Source organism: Gopherus evgoodei, chromosome 5 (assembly GCF_007399415.2).
Source record: "Gopherus evgoodei ecotype Sinaloan lineage chromosome 5, rGopEvg1_v1.p, whole genome shotgun sequence".
Taxonomy (NCBI): domain Eukaryota; kingdom Metazoa; phylum Chordata; order Testudines; family Testudinidae; genus Gopherus; species Gopherus evgoodei.
Genome location: NC_044326.1, coordinates 14,840,070 through 14,860,039, shown reverse-complemented (window position 1 = coordinate 14,860,039; position 19,970 = coordinate 14,840,070). Strand labels below are relative to the sequence as shown.

Here is a 19,970-nt window from a genome sequence, read left to right as displayed (position 1 = left end):
TATAATGGTACTAACACCTCCTTATCTTTGCTGGAAATACCTCGCCTGATGCATCCTAAAACTGCATTAGCTTTTTTAACGGCCATATCACATTGGCTGCTCATAGTCATCCTGTGATCAACCAATACTCCAAGGTCCTTCTCCTCCTTCATTACTTCCAACTGATACCTCCCCAATTTATAACTAAAATTCTTATTATTAATCCCTAAATGCATGACCTTGCACTTTTCACTATTAAATTTCATCCTATTACTATTACTCCAATTTACAAGGTCATCCATATCTTCCTGTATGATATCCTGGTCCTTCTCTGTGTTAGCAATACCTCCTAGCTTTGTGTCATCCGCAAACTTTATTAGCACATTCCCGCTTTTTGTGCCAAGGTCAGTACTAAAAAGGTTAAATAAGATTGGTTCCAAAACTGATCCTTGAAGAACTCCACTAGTAACCTCCTTCCAGCCTGACAGTTCACCCTTCAGTACGACCCGTTGGAGTCTCCCCTTTAACCAGTTCCTTATCCACCTTTCAATTTTCATATTGATCTCCATCTTTTCCAATTTAACTAATAATTCCCCATGTGGAACTGGGTCAAATGCCTTACTGAAATCGAGGTAAATTAGATCTACTGCATTTCCTTTGTCTAAATAATCTGTTACCTTCTCAAAGAAGGAGATCAGGTTGGTTTGGCATGATCTACCTTTTGTAAAACAATGTTGTAATTTGTCCCAACTACCATTGACCTCAATGTCCTTTACTACTTTCTCCTTCAAAATTTTTTCCAAGACCTTACATACTACAGACGTCAGACTAACAGGCCTATAGTTACTCGGATCACTTTTTTTTCCCTTTCTTAAAAATAGGAACTAAATTAGCAATTCTCCAGTCGTACGGTACAACCCATGAGTTTACCGATTCATTAAAAATTCTTGCTAATGGGCTTGCAATTTCATGTGCCAGTTCCTTTAATATTCTTGGGTGAAGATTATCTGGGCCCTCTGATTTTGTCCCATTAAGCTGTTCAAGTTTGGCTTCTACCTCAGATGTGTTAATATCTACCTCCATATCCTCATTCCCGTTTGTCATCCTTCCATTATCCCTAAGCTCCTCATTAGCCTCATTAAAGACTGAGGCAAAGTACTTATTTAGATATTGGGCCATGCCTAGGTTATCCTTAACCTCCATTCCATCCTCAGTGTTTAGCGGTCCCACTTCTTCTTTCTTTGTTTTCTTCTTATTTATATGGCCATAGAACCTTTTACTATTGGTTTTAATTCCCTTTGCAAGGTCCAACTCTACATGGCTTTTAGCCTTTCTCACTTTATCCCTACATGTTCTGACCTCACTAAGGTAGCTTTCCTTGCTAATCCCACCCATCTTCCAATCCCTGTAGGCTTTCTGCTTTTTCTTAATCACCTCTCTGAGATGCTTGCTCATCCAGCTTGGTCTGCAACTCCTGCCTATGGTTTTTTTCTCCTTTCTTGGGATGCAGGCTTCTGATAGTTTCTGCAGCTTCGACCTAAAGTAATTCCAGGCCTCCTCCACCTTTAGATCCACAAGTTCTTCAGTCCAATCCACTTCCCTAACTAATTTCCTTAATTCTTTAAAGTTAGCCCTTCTGAAGTAAAAAACCCTAGTCTCAGATCTATTTTTTTTATCCTTCCATCTAGTTTGAACTGAATTAGCTCATGATCACTCGAACCAAGGTTGTCCCCTACAACCATTTCTTCTATGAGGTCCTCACTACTCACCAAAACCAAATCTAAAATGGCATCCCCTCTTGTTGGTTCTTCAACTACTTGGTGAAGAAATCCATCAGCTATCACATCCAGAAAAATCTGAGCCCTATTATTGTTACTAGCACTTGTCCTCCAGTCTATATCTGGGAAGTTAAAGTCTCCCATGATCACACAATTCCCATTAATGTTTACTTCATTAAAAACATTAAAAAGGTCTCTATCCATATCCAAATCAGATCCTGGCGGTCTGTAGCACACCCCAAGCACTATCTCAGGCCTAAGTCCCTTAGCTGGCAGCCGTCACAGTTGTATCCTCTGGGGATCAGGCTCAGATGGGGACGTGCAGCACACATTGAACAGTGAGTTACATATAGGACAAAGATGTTCTTGTTATTACAGGTATGTACAGCCCCTTGCACAATGGAAGCCTGATTCTGCCCCCACAGCACACCTGTGATACAAATAATAATACTAGAGCACAGAGGGAAACAGTTTGACACAAAATTATATAATTTGGAATGTTTAGGTTTATGGTTCTTCTTAGAAGCTGTCTGCAATCTAGCCACCTCTCAAATGGGAGGAAAGCTATTTAACAGCACACAGAACCAATACACTTCAGTTAGGGCAATGAGCAAAGAAGAATACAAGGCCAAGCTCTCTGCTGGTGTAAACTGGAACAGCACCACTGATTTTAATGGAGCTGTGCTAATTTATACCCACAGAGAAAATGGTCCACTGAGTCCAGTTGTAACAGCAGTGGGAATTAGGTAGGCAGATTTACTCCTCTACTTATGTGAAAAGAGTATGGAATCTGACCACAAAAAACTTGGTGTTACACAGCCACTGAAAGATAGACTTCTTGGGAGAATCAATAGGTTAACTTTTAAGGTAGAGCATATGGAGAATTGCTGGTGAGATCGCCCCTTCCCCCCCGTGATGTTGCACTCCATATGTTTTATGGAAATATGCTTATGAGTGTGAGTATGATGTAACTGGAATATGCTTTATGCAAAAAGTCTCTTGTAAGGTATCATAACAAAAGTTATAACCTACTGAATATATTCCTCCTATTTGTATGCATGTATCATTCTTGTATCTGAAGCTAGAAATATGAAGTATAACTCTTGAGGTCCTATTGTAATTATGCAAAGTGTGGGCCATTAATGGTGGTTTACCATCTTGATGGCTCCCATTGACTAGGACAATTGGTTGTAAATGATTTATTTACCAGCAAGCCTTCCTGTGTATGTGTGGGCCAACCCAGAAAGAAAGGAGACTAGGGGTCTTACAGTGACATGTGACCATGTCAACTAATAATGAAATCCACCTTAAATCTGGTACTTTTCCATTTAGAAGGAGGGGCAGGGACCCAGAGAGACAAAAGACTCTCACCTTGTTCCAAAGCTATAAAAGAGGATGGAGCAGGACAAAAGGGGCTGCCAGTCATGAGAAAAACTCCTGCTTACCACCTGAGATGTCTGCTGGGTCTAACAAAGATTGTACTGGGGAAAAGATTGGGCCCAGTTTAGGAAGGAGTCTAGTCTGTGAAAGAAGCTTATTGGAACATCTCTGAGGGTGAACTATTATGTGCAATCAGTTTCTTAATGTATTAGGCTTAGACTTGCATTTTTTGCCTTATTTTCCTCGGTGACTTATGTTGTTCTGTCTGTTATTACTTGAAACCACTTAAATCCTATTTTTTATACTTAATAAAATCACTTTTATTAATAAACCCAGAGTAAGTAATTAATACCTGGAGGAGCAAATAGCTGTGCATATCTCTCTATCAGTATTATAGAATTTACCCTGTATAAGCTTTATACAGAGTAAAGTGGATTTACTTGGGGTTTGGATCCCATTGAGAACTGGGTGTCTGGGTGCTGGAGACAGGTAACCCGCTGAGCTGTTTTCAGTTAAGTCTGCAGCTTTGGGGGTGAGGACCAGACCCTGGGTCTGTGCTGCAGCAGGCTAGCATGTCTGGCTCAACAGGATGGGGTTCTGGAAGTCCCAAGCTGGCAGGGAAAATGTGCTCAGAAGTAATTTCAGCACATCAGGTGACAGTCCCAGGGGATCTCTGTGACCGAACCCGTTAGAACCCCTCCACACACACACGTGGGGAATTTGGGGGAAGCCATGCCTACAGAAAATTCCTACATCAGCCTTCATCTTTAAAAGAAATAGGAACCAAAAGTCAAAAATAGGGAGAAAATTACAAGTATTATGTTCCATTACCTGTTATTAATTAGTAATAATACTTTGCATGTTCCATTTGAGGCTCTCAAAGCACTTTAAAGGCATCACTTAATTTTCAGAACTGTGCATGGGATAGAGAAGTTCCCTATCTACATAGGGAATTTGAGGCACTGAGAATTAAAGCAATTTTCCCAGAAAGACAGTGGCCAAGGTGGGAACAGAACCTAGTTCTTTTGACTCCTGGGTCTTGTGTTTTAATAGAGGAGACAGACAGTATGGTTTAGTAGGCAGGACATTGGACTAGGAGTCAAGACATGAGGGGTAATTTTCAGAAACACCTAAGTGGCATAAGAGCCATTGACTTCCAATAGGTATGTCTACACTGTCATTAGATGCCTGTGGCTGGCCCATGCCAGTTGCCTTGGACTCGCAGGGCTTGGGCTAAGGGGCTGTTTGCGATGCAGACATTCGGGCTGGAACCCTCCCCCCATGCAGGGTCCTAGAGCCTGAGTGCCAGCCAGAGCCCAAATGGTCACACCACAATTAAACAGTCCCTTAGCCCGAGTTCCAGTCTGCTGGCCTGGCTCAGCTGCATGTTTTTAATTGCAGTGTAGCCTTAAGCTCCCAAGTGTCTAAGTCAACTTGGGAAAATGGTAATTATGCTGAGTATTTAAATGTTTCTGAAGAGGTTACCCTTGGTTTTTATTCCCAGCCTTGTCACTGATGTGACGTTGGGCAAGTCTCTTCACCACACACTTCTGTTTGAGGGAAACACCCTTTCTTTAGCTTGTCTGGGCTGTATGGTCTTCAGGGACTGTCTCTTACCATGTGTTTGTACCGTGCCTACCACCAGAGTGCTAATAAATAATCATCATCAATAAGTAACTCACTCGCCAAGGCTTCCTCGGTTTTGTCTGTAAAAATCAAAAATGGTCTTTGCAGAAGAAGCTTAAAAGCAGAGTTAAACTCAGTACCAAAGCAGTAGCAGCAGGAGAGATCTGAGAAGTAAGAAGCCAGAAATGCCTAGCCTGTCTCAGAGAGATCTTTGCTAAATCATAGGGCTGCCTTGGCTCTCACTCCCCCAGGTCGAATAACTCCTGCTGGCATAATTAAGAAGAATGTGTCAAGTTAAGCACCTCCCCAGCCAGAGTTCTTCTCGTACCCTATAGATCAGTTTCTTCTCCTTGTATGCGAATGATCAATGAGGCTGCTAGAAGCCTCAGGAGGGACCCAGGACCAAGACAACCCTCTTCAGCTAGCAAATAAAAACAAATAAATAGCCCCCTGACCAGTAGGGAAGGGAAGCAGAAAAGGACTGCATGAAACCAGACATCTCACCATTAATTGAGGATGATATGGGGGGACTGTTCAATGTAAAAAGCAGCCCATCGTGAATTGCTCTTAGCAAGTATGTGTCTCTATTAGGGGTGGGAGTTTGCCTCTGCCTGTGTATCGGGAAGAGACAGACTATTATAAAACAGCAAGTCGGGGGGGGGGGGGGCGGTGAACAAAGGAGATTGGCAGCACAGCTGTTGGAGGGGGGCGGGGAATGCTTCCTGTTTCTTTAAAGCTCATCTGTGGGCTTGCAAGGCTGGAAAGTCTCCTGGCTGTGCGAGGCAGTCGGCTTGTCACAGGCGGCGCGCTGACTGATCTCGCTCACAGGGGCTTCTGTGTAAACTGAGGCTAAACAAACACAGATGGAGCGCAGCGTGCACTCCCCAGCAATGCGGCCGGGACTTCAGCTGACACTCTGACTGCTGCAGGGGAGAGCCCACCGCCGCCCTGCCTGTGCCGCGCCGCGTGCTCACCCAGCTGCAGGCGGGGAGGGGGGAGGCAGAGACCTGAGAGAGGCAGGCAGGCAGGCAGGCAGGCACTCACTGACAGGCTCCCAACATGAGAAACATGCAGCTCCTGGACGAGGAGCCGTGGCAAAGCCTGTGCGTGAAGGAGCTCGGCGGCCTGAAGAAGCTGAAGCGGAAGCACAAAGAGCCGCCAGCGAACGGCTACAAAAGTTTCAAAGTGGCGCTGAAAGTCGGCGGCGGGCGGCAGCCGGAGAGCCCCGAGAGCGGGGCGGGCAGCTCCCAGGGGGGCCCGCAGCTCCTGCAAGGCAGGGAGGCGGGCAGCGCCGCCGGGGCGCTGGACATGCGGAAAGGCGCCTTCCCGGCGGCAGGACTCGCCGCCCAGCCCCCCGCCGCTGTGAACGGGCTCCCGCCGTGCCCGGGGGAGCAGCGCCTGCTGTCCAGGCTCGTCCTGTGTCCGCCGCCGCCGCAGCGCCCGTTGGGAAGCGCCTACGCCTCGGCGGCGCATGGAGCTTACAGCAGCGCGCCCGGTCCCGCCGCATCGCCTAGGAAACGGCTGGGGGAAGCGGCCGGCGTCGCCTCGGAGATCAAAGCCATCCAGCAGACCCGGCGGCTGCTGGCGAACGCCCGGGAGAGAACCCGCGTGCACACCATCAGCGCCGCCTTCGAGGCGCTGAGAAAACAGGTACCCGCAGGCCCCCTCCCCTCCGCTCTGCCCAGCGATCACACCGGGCAGGCATCCTCCTGCCCGGCCCATCTCCGCGGCAGGGCTCCCCCTCCTATCAAAGAAGTTTGACTTCAAAGGAGAAGAGAGTGAGCCTCCCCCCCTCCCTCCGTGCAGTTTCGTCCTCTTCCCTGAAGCTTTGCTGGGTGTAGTGGGGGCTGTCGGGGTGCGCCTCTCCGCTTGTCTTTTTAAAGATGTTTGCTTGGCAGCGAAATGCTAATACATCAGCATCGGATTGCGGGAGATGCCCTGCTGCTGGGGCATTCCACGCGGGGGTGGGGGTGGCGCTTTCAGTGACCTTTGTCACACTTAACTTCGCCCAAAAGGTCGCTAAACTTTTTGTGCGCAAGAGTTTTTGTTTTAATTCCTAATGAGATTAGGAGGGGAGGGGAGAGAAGTTTGAGAGAATATAGGGTATTAACTCTGCACAGGATGGGGGTTATAAAGCAAATTACTGGACAGTTTAAAACTTTGGATCTAACACTGCGTTTTTTCAGCACCAAAAACTGCTCATGGATGCAGCATTCCTCTCATCAAAAGAGTTTCATGCTGGGGATAAACGATATCTTCCTAAATCAAGCCCATTGTCCTATTGATTATACCTCATCTTACTCATATTTTCCCAGCAATATTTTACTTTTTCTGTGTGTTGAACAAGCTCTGAAACTCAACTTTATTTGGGGTTGCCTGCATTTGCTTCATGGGTTATTATTACAATACAAATACAGCCTGATTTAGTGGAGCAAGGGATAAGGGCAGAGTGCAAGAGCCATTAATAGTGCTCACCAGGCTGGTCAGTGGTTATCAAAACTTTTTTTTTTTTAAACGTTAGAGCAGCTAAGGAGAGAGAGACAGAGAGAGAGAGAGAGATTGAAAATTGACTCTTAAAAACCTTTCCCCAAAATCATACTGGCTTTTTATATGGGCAGCTTATTCATGCTAGGCAGGGGGTGGGAGAGAAAGCTGGAGCAAACTGTTTTCCAAAGTCATGAACCACGATGAAGCCTAAATCCCATTTTATGACACAATAGCTCACCTCACTCTTGCTGTTTACCTGGAAGAGTTGAACTGGGAATTTTTAAAGAGACACAAGGGAGTAAAGGAAATCAACTCCCATTGACTTTTGAGGCCTCTTTGACATCCTTAGCCTAGTTCATCATTCTACATGACCCATCTTCAAGGTACCCTTTAAGCCAATGTGAAGAACAAGCTTTCTTTTAAAAAAACATATAAAATCCTCCTCATCCTGCCTGAATGGGAAATAACTTTTTCTAAGCACAGAAGAGAATGTCTGAAATGTTAAATAATACTCAGGACAGTGTTGCTGCGACATGGTCACCTTCTGAACATGGTGTTGGGTGAAGCAGCTTAGTGTGAAGAAAGCACATCTAGCCACCCGTCTGGTGACAGTGGACCCATTCAGCAAGGTTCATGGGTGCCTAACTCTAAGCCCTTGAATAGGTCCACATGCTTATGTACCTTGCAAAAGTGAAGCCTTTCATATTAGTTAGTTAGTTGTAGGGTTTTCATCACCACAGTATCTGAGTAGCTCCCAGTACATTCTGGGTCAGACCCAAGATCCATCTAGCCCAATATCCTGTCTTCCAACAGTGACTAAAGCCAGGTGTCCCAGAGTGAATGAACAGAACAGGGACTCATCATGTGATTCATCTCCTGTCTCCCATTCCCAGCTTCTGACAAACAGGCTAGGGACAGCATCCCTTCCCATCCTGGCTAATAGCCACTGATGGACCTATCCTCCATGAACTTACCTTGTTCTTTTTTGAAACCTGCTATAGTCTTGGCCTTCACAACATCCTCTTGCAAAGAGTTCCACAGCCATTAATGAATTTATTCTCACAGCACCCTTGATAGGCTGGGATGTGTCTACAGAGACGCTAAAGTAGTTTAGTGCCTGGAGAGATCAGTGCTATCACAGTTAGAACATCATTTGGTCCTGTCTGCACCAGCAAGAAAGACCCAAGAGGGTTATAACATGACCTCCAGACCTGGCAAAATGAGCTGAAGAGACAGGTCCTGTGAAAGAAAGAGGAGAGAGAGCTGAGCTGTTCTCAAACCCAATCCCAGGAGTGCAATGAAGCAGGAAGTTCTGACCTATCACATTTTGTGAGCCCCAAAATAGCACTTTTCAGTGCGTAGTCTTCCCCTTAGTTGACTAATTAAATTGTTTTCCATTGTAGTGGCCTACCTGGCGAAAGCAGAGAGCCATTAAAAAACAGTTCCCCATGCTTGGCCAGCTTTTGTTCCTTTGCCAGTAAGAGCATTCCAAGGATATGAAGGATACAGCAGGCAGGGTCACATAAGGTTCCCATGTCACAGCAAGGTCCTGAACATTCATATTTCCCAGAAGGTCCTTTCAGCTTGGTCCTGCAGCCCATGCTTACATGAACAGGCCCACTGTGTCAGTGAGACTTGCAGGGTTTCCTGAATCAGACCCTTTGGGCTCCATCTTGCAGCCTTTACTCATGTGAGCTGTGCTACTGCGTCACCTGAGAGAGCGCTTCAGGATCAGGCCCCGTTTTTCTGTACATGATTACTTTGTGCTCTCCCTTTAAGGAATATCTCGTGAAGTTTCTAGCTTTGCTGCCTGAAAAGCTTCTGAAGGATGATCTTGATTTTAAGGGTGGGTGGCTGCCTATCCCAGAGTGATTAGTTAATTTCCCCCTGCCGCCTTATCCACTTTGTGAACACACAGGGACCTTTGCTAATCCCATTGAAGCAAACAGAAGTTGTGCCATTGACCTCAATGGAACATGATTAGGCTCATCATGGGGCAGTTTTTCAGTGTAAATTCACTGATTTGTCCCTATGTTAAGATGATATTATTAATGATAGTGTGGAGGCAGCAGAAAGCTTCAATTAAGATTGTGGCCTCACTGTGCTAGGCCCTGTGTATACACATTGTAAGAGGGAATCTTGCAAAACTAAGCCTTTTGTAAGTTTAAACTAGACACTTGATATATTTTTGTTTTCAAAAACTGCTGCCTCATTATGTCTGTCCAGTGACTGGTGTGCCATGCATGTGGCTTTCTCAGTCCAGTTCTCAGTGGACAGACATCCAGGTAACAAACAAAAAAAAAACCACAATGGAAAGTGGCATTAAATTCCCAACTCATGGGCAGTCTGCATCGTTGCCGACCTCAAGCACAAGCACAAGCCAAGCAAGCAGCACACTGAGGCATGACTCCTCTGGGAACTGGGCATTTCATGCAAAGTCCTTAAGCTCCTGGATTTGGCCCTATCTCCATAAATTATTTCAGCCCTGGGTTCAGCTGAGAGTACAAGGAACAAGTGAGCATGGAGGGCAGCCTGAGCTCTCCGCTCACCCCCAAAGCCACTACCCTCAGGTGAGTGCTGAAGCACTCTGAACAGGCTGCTGCCTGGGCAGTGCAGAGACAACTTCATTCCCCAGACGAGGGTTGTTTTCCCTTGAGAAAAGCACTGGCAGGTTTTCTTGGCAATTCGATGCGGGGAAGGAGAGTAGGTCGATGGATCATCATTTAGTGATGTTTTGATTTGTTTTTTGTTAACCGCCAACAATGTGCTTGGCACTACATGTGACAAGGGGGAAGATCCAACAGATGAGCAACCGTCCTGCCCATGTGCAGAGCACTGCCTTCCAATTTGCATCACCTGTATCAAATCTGATGTTGAAATGGCAAGGCCTTCCGGGAGTCATTCAGATAGACCTGGAAAATTATAGCAGATACTTCTTCTGTAGCATGCTGAATTCAGTGGAACTGACAGCAGCTGAGGATAGGCCCACACTGTATATCTGAAAAAATCTGACAGAGTTTAGTAACCCCCTTCCCACTCCTACGCCCTGAACTCAGCTTTCAAACTGTGGTGATCGGTTTTGTACTGAACAGCTGTATATAGGACAGAGCAAGTTTAATGTGCTTCCATTGTGGCATGATATAGGCATCCATAGGTAAGGAACTGCCTGACATTTCTTGCATTCCTGGGCAAAGAGCTCAGATAGGGATTGTACAGAGATTCATTTGTAAAGATTAAACTGGCAGATCTCAACTAAGTGAAGCCTTAATGCCCGCCCCCAGCATGCTGGACAGGAGGGCCATACTCTGCCCACTAAGAGAAGGTTACACACGGACCTCAGTTTATTTGTTAAGTTATTCCTCCATCCCTTCCTTGTCATCACGCAGCGATCTCTTAAGCAGCTGGGATTCTTTCCCTGAAGCACTGAAACCGATACCTCGCCATAGGCTGGGCGGCAAGTGGCGCAGAAGAGAGTCACCATTGCTGATTCTGTTTCCTATGCTCCTTCTTTGGGAAGGGAACAGGAGCTCTGAAATCAAAGCAGAGGTGTCACATTGTACACCAGCAACTGGGAGGTGAGGGCTGGAAAGCAAGTGCAACAGAGCCATAGTTTCAGACTGTGCTTGTGATGAAATGGATTTAAATAGACTTTGCCCACCAGAGTTTGTCCATTCGACTATGAGGTAATGGTTTGGGGCTACAGGGCCTGATCCCGCAGCCTTATCTCATATAAAACACTGCACCCGCCTCAGCTAGAGTGCTCACGTAAGCAGAGGCTGCAGGATTGGGCCCATAGCTACCAAGCTGCATGGGGCTCAGTCCTGTGAAGTGAGAAGAAAAATTGCTTCTCTGCAATATGTTCTCTCTTTCCATCTTGTTCCTGAATCCTCCTTCCCAGCCCACCCTAAGTCAAGCAACTGGCATGCGGCATGCTGGGCAGATGGATCACAGCGGCATATGTACACTATACAGCTGTGCACATATGGCACACACGTTTCAGCTGTATTTGCTAGCTATCCAGATGGCAGTAAGGCTGGTTTTTTGCTTGGCGGGGTGAAGAATCAACCACAGTTGTTTTGCAGAAGGAGAGAGTAATCCAGGCATGTTGTTAAGTATGTAGCTATCCCCATTCTGCTCCCCTGTTCAGACTTCTCCTCCGAGATGGGAGTTAGAAGGGCAGTTGTATATTCTGGAAAGCAACTCCGCTTTTTAAAACTAGAGCAGCAGTTGGTTATTGCTGCACTGCACTGGGTCCCTTCTGTTTGTATCTATGCCACCAGTAGCATGAATTTCTCTCTTTCTCTCTCTCTGCATTTCTAATGCATCCATCACTATAGTGCCTTGGCACCAGACTGCCTAGCCACTCCGTAGTATCTAGCTGCTGAGATGACAATGCTGTCAGAGCATTACTGGAGTGGTACACAAGCAAATAGCAGTTTCTTTCCCTAGAGATTTCCACAAGTGACTTCTCAGTACTGGCTCCTGGAAAAGTTATTCCCTGATATCTGTGGCTCTTTCCTCAGAGCAACATCTTCCCACTCACACAAAAAACTATTGGGATCAATAGGGTAGTTCCTGCTCCATGGTGGGATAATGAGAAAAGGGCTTCCCTATCTGCATGCGCTGAAACACTTTAAAAGAGTGCAAATGCTTTTGCTCATTTTTCTCGCTGCTGCTGCCTCGTCTCACAGGCAGCAGAGAGGGGCTACAGCCTGTAGACCAGGTGTGGCCAAACTGTGGCTCATGAACTGCATGTGGCTCTTTTACAGTTAAAATGTGGTTTACGGAGCCTCCCCAACCCCCTCCCCATTCTTTGCCTACCAGATGGGGAGTGGGGGAGGGGGGAGGGGAGCTTGAGGCTTCTGCCCTGTGGTGGGACTAGGGGCTTCTGCTCTGCAGAGAGGGAGCCTAAGGGCTTTAGATTCACATGGGGGTATCAGGGCAGAAGCCCCATCCCCCAGCAGGTGCTGCTCCATGGGGCAGATTGTGCATGTCTTGCAGCTCTCAAACTCTGAAGATTATTGTATGCGGCTTGGAGAGTCAGTAAGTTTGGCCACTCCTGCTACAGACCCTCAAATATAAGTCCATGGTGTTTCCCTCATTATCACACAGCTCACCATCCTGAAAAACACTCGGCTTCCATTGCCCGTCCTAGTGATGTCAGTGTGGCCATTTTGTATTCTAGTCTATTCCGGTTCTTATACTGTGCCCATCACCATGGTATCTGAGCATGTGACATGACAAGGCTCTGTTTCCATAGACTCTTTTCCGCCCCCGCCATTCCTGGTGGCCACTGTCTTTCAGAAACCCAGAGTCTATGGAGGGAGAAGACATGCCTCCCATGCTCTGTTAATGAGAACAAAGTTCCATCTCACCTCATTCTGAGTTCACTTATGCAGGCGAAATGCCATTGGCTTCAGTGAAGATACTCGAGGTTTACAATGTAAGAGTGAGATCAGAACAGGCCAAACCATGTTCAAATGAGGCAGAATGATGGTATCAAATTGAATGAAACACTCATGCCAGCATGTTTTCAAACACTCTACTATTTGGGCTAGGATCCGGAAACACTGTGAAAGCTAGCTCAGTAACCAGCAACAGTGCAGCAGTGTCTCCATTTCAGTTTACAAATTCAGTTTTGCAGCAAGAGGTGTCTATGCCAGAATAAGTGGCAGAGTCTTCCACCATATCTGCATCCCACTGGCTGAATTCTGGAACAGCCAGTTTAAGAGCTGAGAATACTCAAATGGCAGCAAGATTTCCACTGATAGGAGGGGAGGCCTGCATCTCTCTGTCTGATCTGGAGAGCGGCTCACATTGGCACATATGCAGCTTTTTGATGTTCAGCTCTCACAAACTCCTCCTCAGAAATATGGTCCATGGAGCCCCAGTGAGTTCGACTCGCTGTCCTGGGAGCAGATGTTTCCACAAATTCATTCTTCCCCTTCAACTAGGTCAGCATTTTTCTATACCTTTCCACCACCACATTTGTACTCCCTTCTTTCTCTTCAGCATGCACAAGTCTGACAAAGTGGGTATTCACCCACGAAAGCTCATGCTCCAAAACGTCTGTTAGTCTATAAGGTGCCACAGGATTCTTTGCTGCTTTTACAGATCCAGACTAACACGGCTACCCCTCTGATACCAGTCTGATGTGTGTCCCAGGGATGTTTTACTCACTGTTTTCACAGCTTTTTATGCTACTGGGAGCTGAATTTGTTGCCCTTTTGCATTCCTTCACTGCTGTCTGCTGGTGTCCATGTCCCTCCCTTGGCTGCTACTCACTGGTAGTTGAATGAGTGTAAAAGATATCCCACTTCCACAGGACTAACTCTTCAACCCACTGATGGTCACTTACAGTGTGTCACCAGGAGCAGACTGAGGCCCTGATCCATCTGTCATTGAAAAGCCTCCCATTGATTTTACTGTGGGTTGGAGCGGCCTGACAGGGTTTGTTCTGGCTCCAATGCTGTCAGCAGAGAGACTCCCACTGACTTCGGTAAGAGCTGAATGTGCCCCCAAGGGAGGATCCCTGCCTTCAAGGTGCATCCCCCAACAGAGCTCTCCAGGTGTAGCATTTCCATTGTGTGTGGCAATGGAAGGTTGCAACGTTAATCTGGCCCGCTAGCGGTTTAAACCGTTTCCAAGTTACACTGTTATGATTTCCAGTGCCATGGGGTACATGGTGCTTTACAGCTAAGGGAGATGACAAGGCCCCTGCCATGAACAACACACAATCTAAATTAGACAGATAACACAAGGCTGGGCAACAGAACAAGGGAGAAGAAAGTAAAGAAAACAGAGAAAACTCCAACATACCTCCCCAAATTAAGGGAAAATTTACACAAAGAACATAGCCTTGTGCCTGTTATTGCTTGATGTCTATTTGGCTTTGTCACCTGATACAAAATCCTGTGACTAACAATATGTATTGTCTCTTTCTGTTGTAGACACAGTCAGTTATCCTTTCCCCTCCCCTAGGGCTTGATCCACTAAAATCAGAGGAAAGACTCCTATTGACATCAGTGGGTATTGGATCCAACCCCCAGTCCCTGCTTGACCCTAGTGTGCTCTCAAATTATTCTCTTCAGCAGCTACGGTGGCAGTGAGGTGGGACAGTGCGTAACCACCGAATCACCAATACTGTTATTGTCAGCACCTTCATTCATGTCCTCCATGTGCTTTGTGCCTTGCCCAATTTGTGTGTTGGCCACAGCTTAATTCATCAATAATGTTAGTGTTATCACCCCAGTCCTATCTAATTCTGCCCCCAGCATAACTTGGAAAGTAGCGTTCATATGCAGAGAGAGGCACAGGGAAGCAGGTCCCTGCTCCTCAGTGAGATGGTAGAGTTTTCTCACGTGGCAGCCAGCACTGCCTGAGAAGCTGTTTTCCAGGAGGCACTCTGTTGACAGACACCTGGGGACATTGGCCAGAGCCACAGGAGAGATGCTCACAGAGAAGCAGAACAATAATCCAGATTTGGCAGATGAGTCAGAAGGATCCGGGGACCAAATTTGGCCCTGGCGTAAACAGATGCCACTTCAGTGATGCTTAATCACTTAGTCCTGCGCTGAATTTGGCCCCCTGGGTCCAAGCTCAGGTGGCTCACTGGAGCTGCTTCTGGTGCCACAACATCCACACCACTATTTTTAGCTTGAGCTGAGATAGAGTGAGTCTGTCTGCCCAGGCTGGGTGGCACGCCTTGCAGCTGCAGTGTGGACACACCGGTAGGGCCCAGTCCCATACTTGAAATAAACATCAGGGTTTTCTGCTATGTAGGAATAATCCTATGCACTATATAGCATTGCCTGCCATCTTGTACCTGTAAATCACCTGGACATGCATAAGGCATATCTAGCTATGGGAAAGCTCTTACAGGGCAGTGGGAAGGCTGCAGCACTGGAGATAAACTGTGATTCTGTGAGCAAGGATAAGTCCAGAAGGTACCACCAGATTATCTAGAATATGTGAACCCTGTGCACATGCATTCTTCACCAGCCCTACACAGTACCTAGCACAATGGGACACAGCTCCTTTCCAGGGGCTCCAAGGTACTGCCTTAATACAAACAAATCATGGTCTGGGATCCCAGGCACACTTGGGGCAAACAGGGCAGGTAATGTAACAGTAAAAAAAAATCCATATCCAGAGAATTAAAACAAAACAACAAAATCAGTGGCTTGTGCTAGTTCTTGTTTATTTACACATCCATTTCATGACACGCACACACTCACCCACCTGCACGTGCTATCGGACAAAACCAAACATGCTCATCCTCAGCCCTTTTCAAATAACCCATTCCTTTAAATAACAATTTGGGAACATGTGATGATGTTTTGGACATGTTCTTAAACTTGTCACGATGGTGAGCTGTCACTTTTGCTGTCCCAGGCATGCTGCTGCCTTTCTCCAAGTCCTAGGGACATTATGCAACAGAGAGAGACAGTAGGGAAGCTTCTTCTAGGAGTAAATCCAGCAAACAGTTCTCCCCACCAGACCCAGGAATGGGCTTGAGTGGGTTTTTAAAAACAGTCCTCCTCACTCCCCTATTCTGCCAGTACCCCAGTGAGGTTGCAGAACCCTTGTGGAAACACTAACTCATCTCAGGTTGGAAGGAGTGATATAATAAAGCCCGTGCTATTAAGCATTAGACATTCATGTGAACCTTCTGGAAATTTTTTTGGCATGTTGCTCAACACAAACAATGAGACAGTTAAGTTACACTACGTGTTCTAAAAGGACTCATCGAGAAGCCAGCCAACTACCTTCCCAGTGGGGCTCTAAAATATTTTAACTCCCAGCACAAAAATAAACCAGAGGAATTAAAAGATAGGCAAATTCAACAGTTTATTATGGCACATTGTAGAGGCAGTTTGCTGTCGGGAGGTCTTGCTTTATAGTGTATTGCAAGCATGTACATTTTGCTGCCTAATGTTGCCTTATCAACTGTACAGATGGGGCAAAATTCTGCTTTCATTTATGCTTATGTAAATCCAGAGCAAGTCCATGCAAGGCAGTGAAGTTAGTCCAGACTTACAGCAGTGCAACAGAGCAGGATCGGCTCTATCCAGGCCTGATTCTTCTGTCACTTATGCAGCATTACAGTGGTGGAACTCCACGGATTTTGCTAGAGTTGCCCCTGATTTACACTAGTGAAAAGAGAGAGTGGAATGGGAGACATAGTGCTTATTTGTATGAGCTCATAATGTATTTGTACAAAAATGAACATGTTCTTTTGATAATAGAAGGGAAATATTGGGCCAGATCCTCAGCTGATATAAATTGGCATAACTCCATCCAAGTCAATGGAGTGCCTCTAATTTACTCCAGCTGAGGATCTGGCCAGTTACTGTGACTATATCTATTGTCCTACTAATTGAGGGAACTGTTAATTGATCCTGTACCCACCGCTTTCCCCACTTAGGGTAAGTCGATAGCGAAAGCTGTGTACAAGCTAGCCAACCCAGTTAACTTGAGTCCAGTTAGGGTGGGTAACAATGCCAGTGAATACAGTGCTGCGCAAGTAGAACAAGCCCATCCCAGACCCGGGGTACAGACTCTACTCGTTAGCCTGTTCTGTGTTTTCTTCACAGCTCTTGTTATCCATGCTAGCTGGATTCAAGCTAGCTCAGGTAGGTTAGCCCGTGTGCAGCTTTAGCTGTGTAGACTTCCCCTTACTTTGCTCCACACCACTCTCAGTGGCCTCATGTCACAGCATTTTTCCCTCCAGTGATGGGGATGGGATGCATCTTACATACTTTATTTCTTTAGTGGGATAGGACAGGATCGGACACAAGAGAGCACAGAGCTGGCTGAAGGCCTGGTCCTAATCCCCTGAAGCCAATGGCAAACTTCCCATTGGCTTTAAATGGAGCATCTTTGGGTTCTAAAAGCATTGCCTCTGAATCATAGCTATCAGAGATGGGACAGACCTGTTACATCAGATCCCATCTATCCTCCTGCCAATGCAGAGTTATTCCCTACAGTACATTTTCTACAGTGTGCTCTCTGCATTGCTTCCAGCCTGTGCCTGTCTGGGGAACAAGGAAACAATAATAGTACTTAGCCCTTGTAGACTCCAACAAACTTTACAAACATTAACTAATTAATCCCGGGCCCAAACTTCAGCTGCCATTGGGATATCAGCTCAGTGTCTTCTCAACATAAATAAATACAGAGTAGTGCCAATTTCCTTGCCTTTCTGGCAGATGACAGCATATTTCATATTAGAGAAATCTTCCTTCCTAACTCCTCTATACCTAAAATTGGAGGCTTGCTACTAGCTGGGAAGCAACGGGGGGAAGAGAGATGAAGGGAACATTCTAATTAAGTGTCTGTCATAGTCTGAAATTTAGAAATCCCCCTGCCCATGCATTTATGAGTAAACTTACCCATAGTGAGTGGATAGTTCTCTGAAAACATCTGCTCAATGGGCAGCAGCAGTCAAAAAGCCTAACAGAATGTTAGGACCATTAAGAAAAGGATAGACAGAAAATATCATAATGCCACTATATAAATCCATGATACACCCACACCTTGAATACTGCGTGCAGTTGTGGTCACCCCATCTCAAAAAGATATATTAGAATTGGAAAAGGTGCAGAGAAGGACAACAAAAATGATTAGGGGTATGGAACAGCTTCAGTATGAGGAGAGATTAGGGAGACGGGGACTGTTCATCTTAGAAAAGAGACGACTAAGGAGGGACATGCTAGACGTCTATAAAATCATGAATAGTGTGGAGAAAGTGAATAGGGAAGTCTTATTTACCTCTTCACATAACACAAGAACCAGGGGTCACCCAATGAAATGAATAGGCAGCAGGTTTACAACAAACATAAGGAAGTTCTTCTTCACACATTGCACAGTCAACTGTGGAACTCCTTGTCATTGAATGCTGTGAAGGCTGAAAGTATAACTGGGTTAAAAAAATTATATAAGTTCATGAAGGATAGTTCCATCAATAAAAGCAGCAAAGAGTCCTGTGGCACTTTATAGACTAACAGAAGTTTTGGAGCATGAGCTTTCATGGGTGAATACCCACTTCGTCAGATGCATCTGTGAAAGCTCATGCTCCAAAACTTCTGTTAGTCTATAAGGTGCCACAGGACTCTTCGTCTGAACCTGTAAAAGCAGCAAACATGGCTACCCCTCTGACACTTGAGTTCCATCAGTGGCTTTTAGCCAACGTGATCAGAGACAGAACCCCATGATCTGGGTGTTCCTAAGTCTCTGACTGCCAGAAGCTGGGACTGGACAATAGGGGACAATAAATTGCCCTGTTCTGTTCATTCCCTCTGAAGCATTTGGTACTGGCCACTGTCAGAAGACAGGATAATGGGCTAGATGGACCAGTGATCTGATCCAGTATGGCTGTTCTTATGTTCATCCTAAATCTTCGTACGTCCCCCATTCAAGCACTAGCTAAACTGATCCTGCTTAGCCTCTGAGATCCGATGAGCCAGGGGTGGTGTGGTTGCAAGAAAAGGTTTGCTTTCTTTAAAAGAGTAAATTAGAAGCTTGCTTCTGCTCTCACTCATGCCTGTGTAAATCAGTGTATCACTGACACCAATACTGGTGTTACACCAGTATGAGAACAGAATCAGGCAGTAAATCTCTTAAATACTCTAATATAGAACCGGTTCTTGACACTTAAACCTCTCTTGAAAGAGTCCTTCCCCACCACATGTACATAGCCAGGGCTTGCAACACCTATTTGCCTGTCAGCCCACTTCTGGCTTTTTCTTACAAATGGGCGAATACCAAAACCCCAATCTGAACTTCCCCTCTTTGAGGAATGTTTGGATCCAGGTCTGAACTTTGTGTCTCAGATCTATTCATAATTAACACACAAGCCTCTTTATAATTCCCCTATTAAAAATCTGAGTCAAGATGGGAAGTGCTTCTCGGAAACAGCTATTCTAACACTGTTACTAGAGAGAAAACCCATATCTGACTGTGTTCCTGTAGTGCACCTGCCATCCTGCTTTCTGATCCTCTCTGAAAAGCTGAAATTCTCTGGGTGTGCACACTCTTGAATAAACCCTTCTCTCGGGGCTGCTCCAATTTATACCTTGTCACAGTGTACGGAAAAAAAGTGTCTTCTAATCCCAGTTGATGATTTTCTCTAGGATTTTAACACGGGATTTTTCTTGAACTTTGTAACAAACATGGTTCACAAAATAATTTGTTCTTTAAAAAAAAAAACTTAAGAGAGAGGGAGGGGAAGCAGGAGGGAAAAGGTATTTTCCTCCAGTTTTTGTTTTGTAACTGATGGACATGTGTGTATTTCATGGTCCATTTTATTTCCACTTGATTTAACTTTCTTGCTTTAACTTTGAAATCGTTCCCACTTTTCATTGAAACCTTCCATTTTGCCCTCCATATTACTTTGATCATCAGCTGTGACTTCTGTTTGATCTGAGATTTTCATTGGCCCTGTCATACTCTTCCAATGATAACAGATATTTTGTTTTTGTCACTACGATGGATTCTCCTTTAACAAGAAAAAGGCCCAGCTTAAGTCCATTGTGGAGTTGTAGGCCAGGTGCTACTGGAAGTGAAGCACAGTGAGTAGCTGCAAGTGTCAACAAAGGATTGAGAGTAGGCAGGGAGCTCTTGAAAGCCAAGTAAACAGGCTGTTGGGAGAAATTGTGGACTAATGGAGAGAACACAACACTAAGGGTATGTCTATACTACCCGCCGGATCGGCAGGTA

At 45.7% G+C, this 19,970-nt stretch overlaps 1 protein-coding gene across 2 annotated transcripts in view; it reads left to right on the top strand.

The window, feature by feature from the left end:
* The first annotated feature begins 5,526 nt into the window (after window positions 1-5,526).
* The window catches only part of ATOH8 (atonal bHLH transcription factor 8), a 33,068-nt gene continuing 18,624 nt past the window's right edge, over window positions 5,527-19,970 (top strand). For both annotated transcript variants that reach the window (XM_030565568.1, XM_030565567.1), the window contains exon 1: window positions 5,527-6,413. In XM_030565568.1, coding sequence (XP_030421428.1) covers window positions 5,823-6,413 — 591 coding nt within the window. In that variant the 5' untranslated portion in view covers window positions 5,527-5,822. The remainder of the gene's footprint in view (window positions 6,414-19,970) is intronic.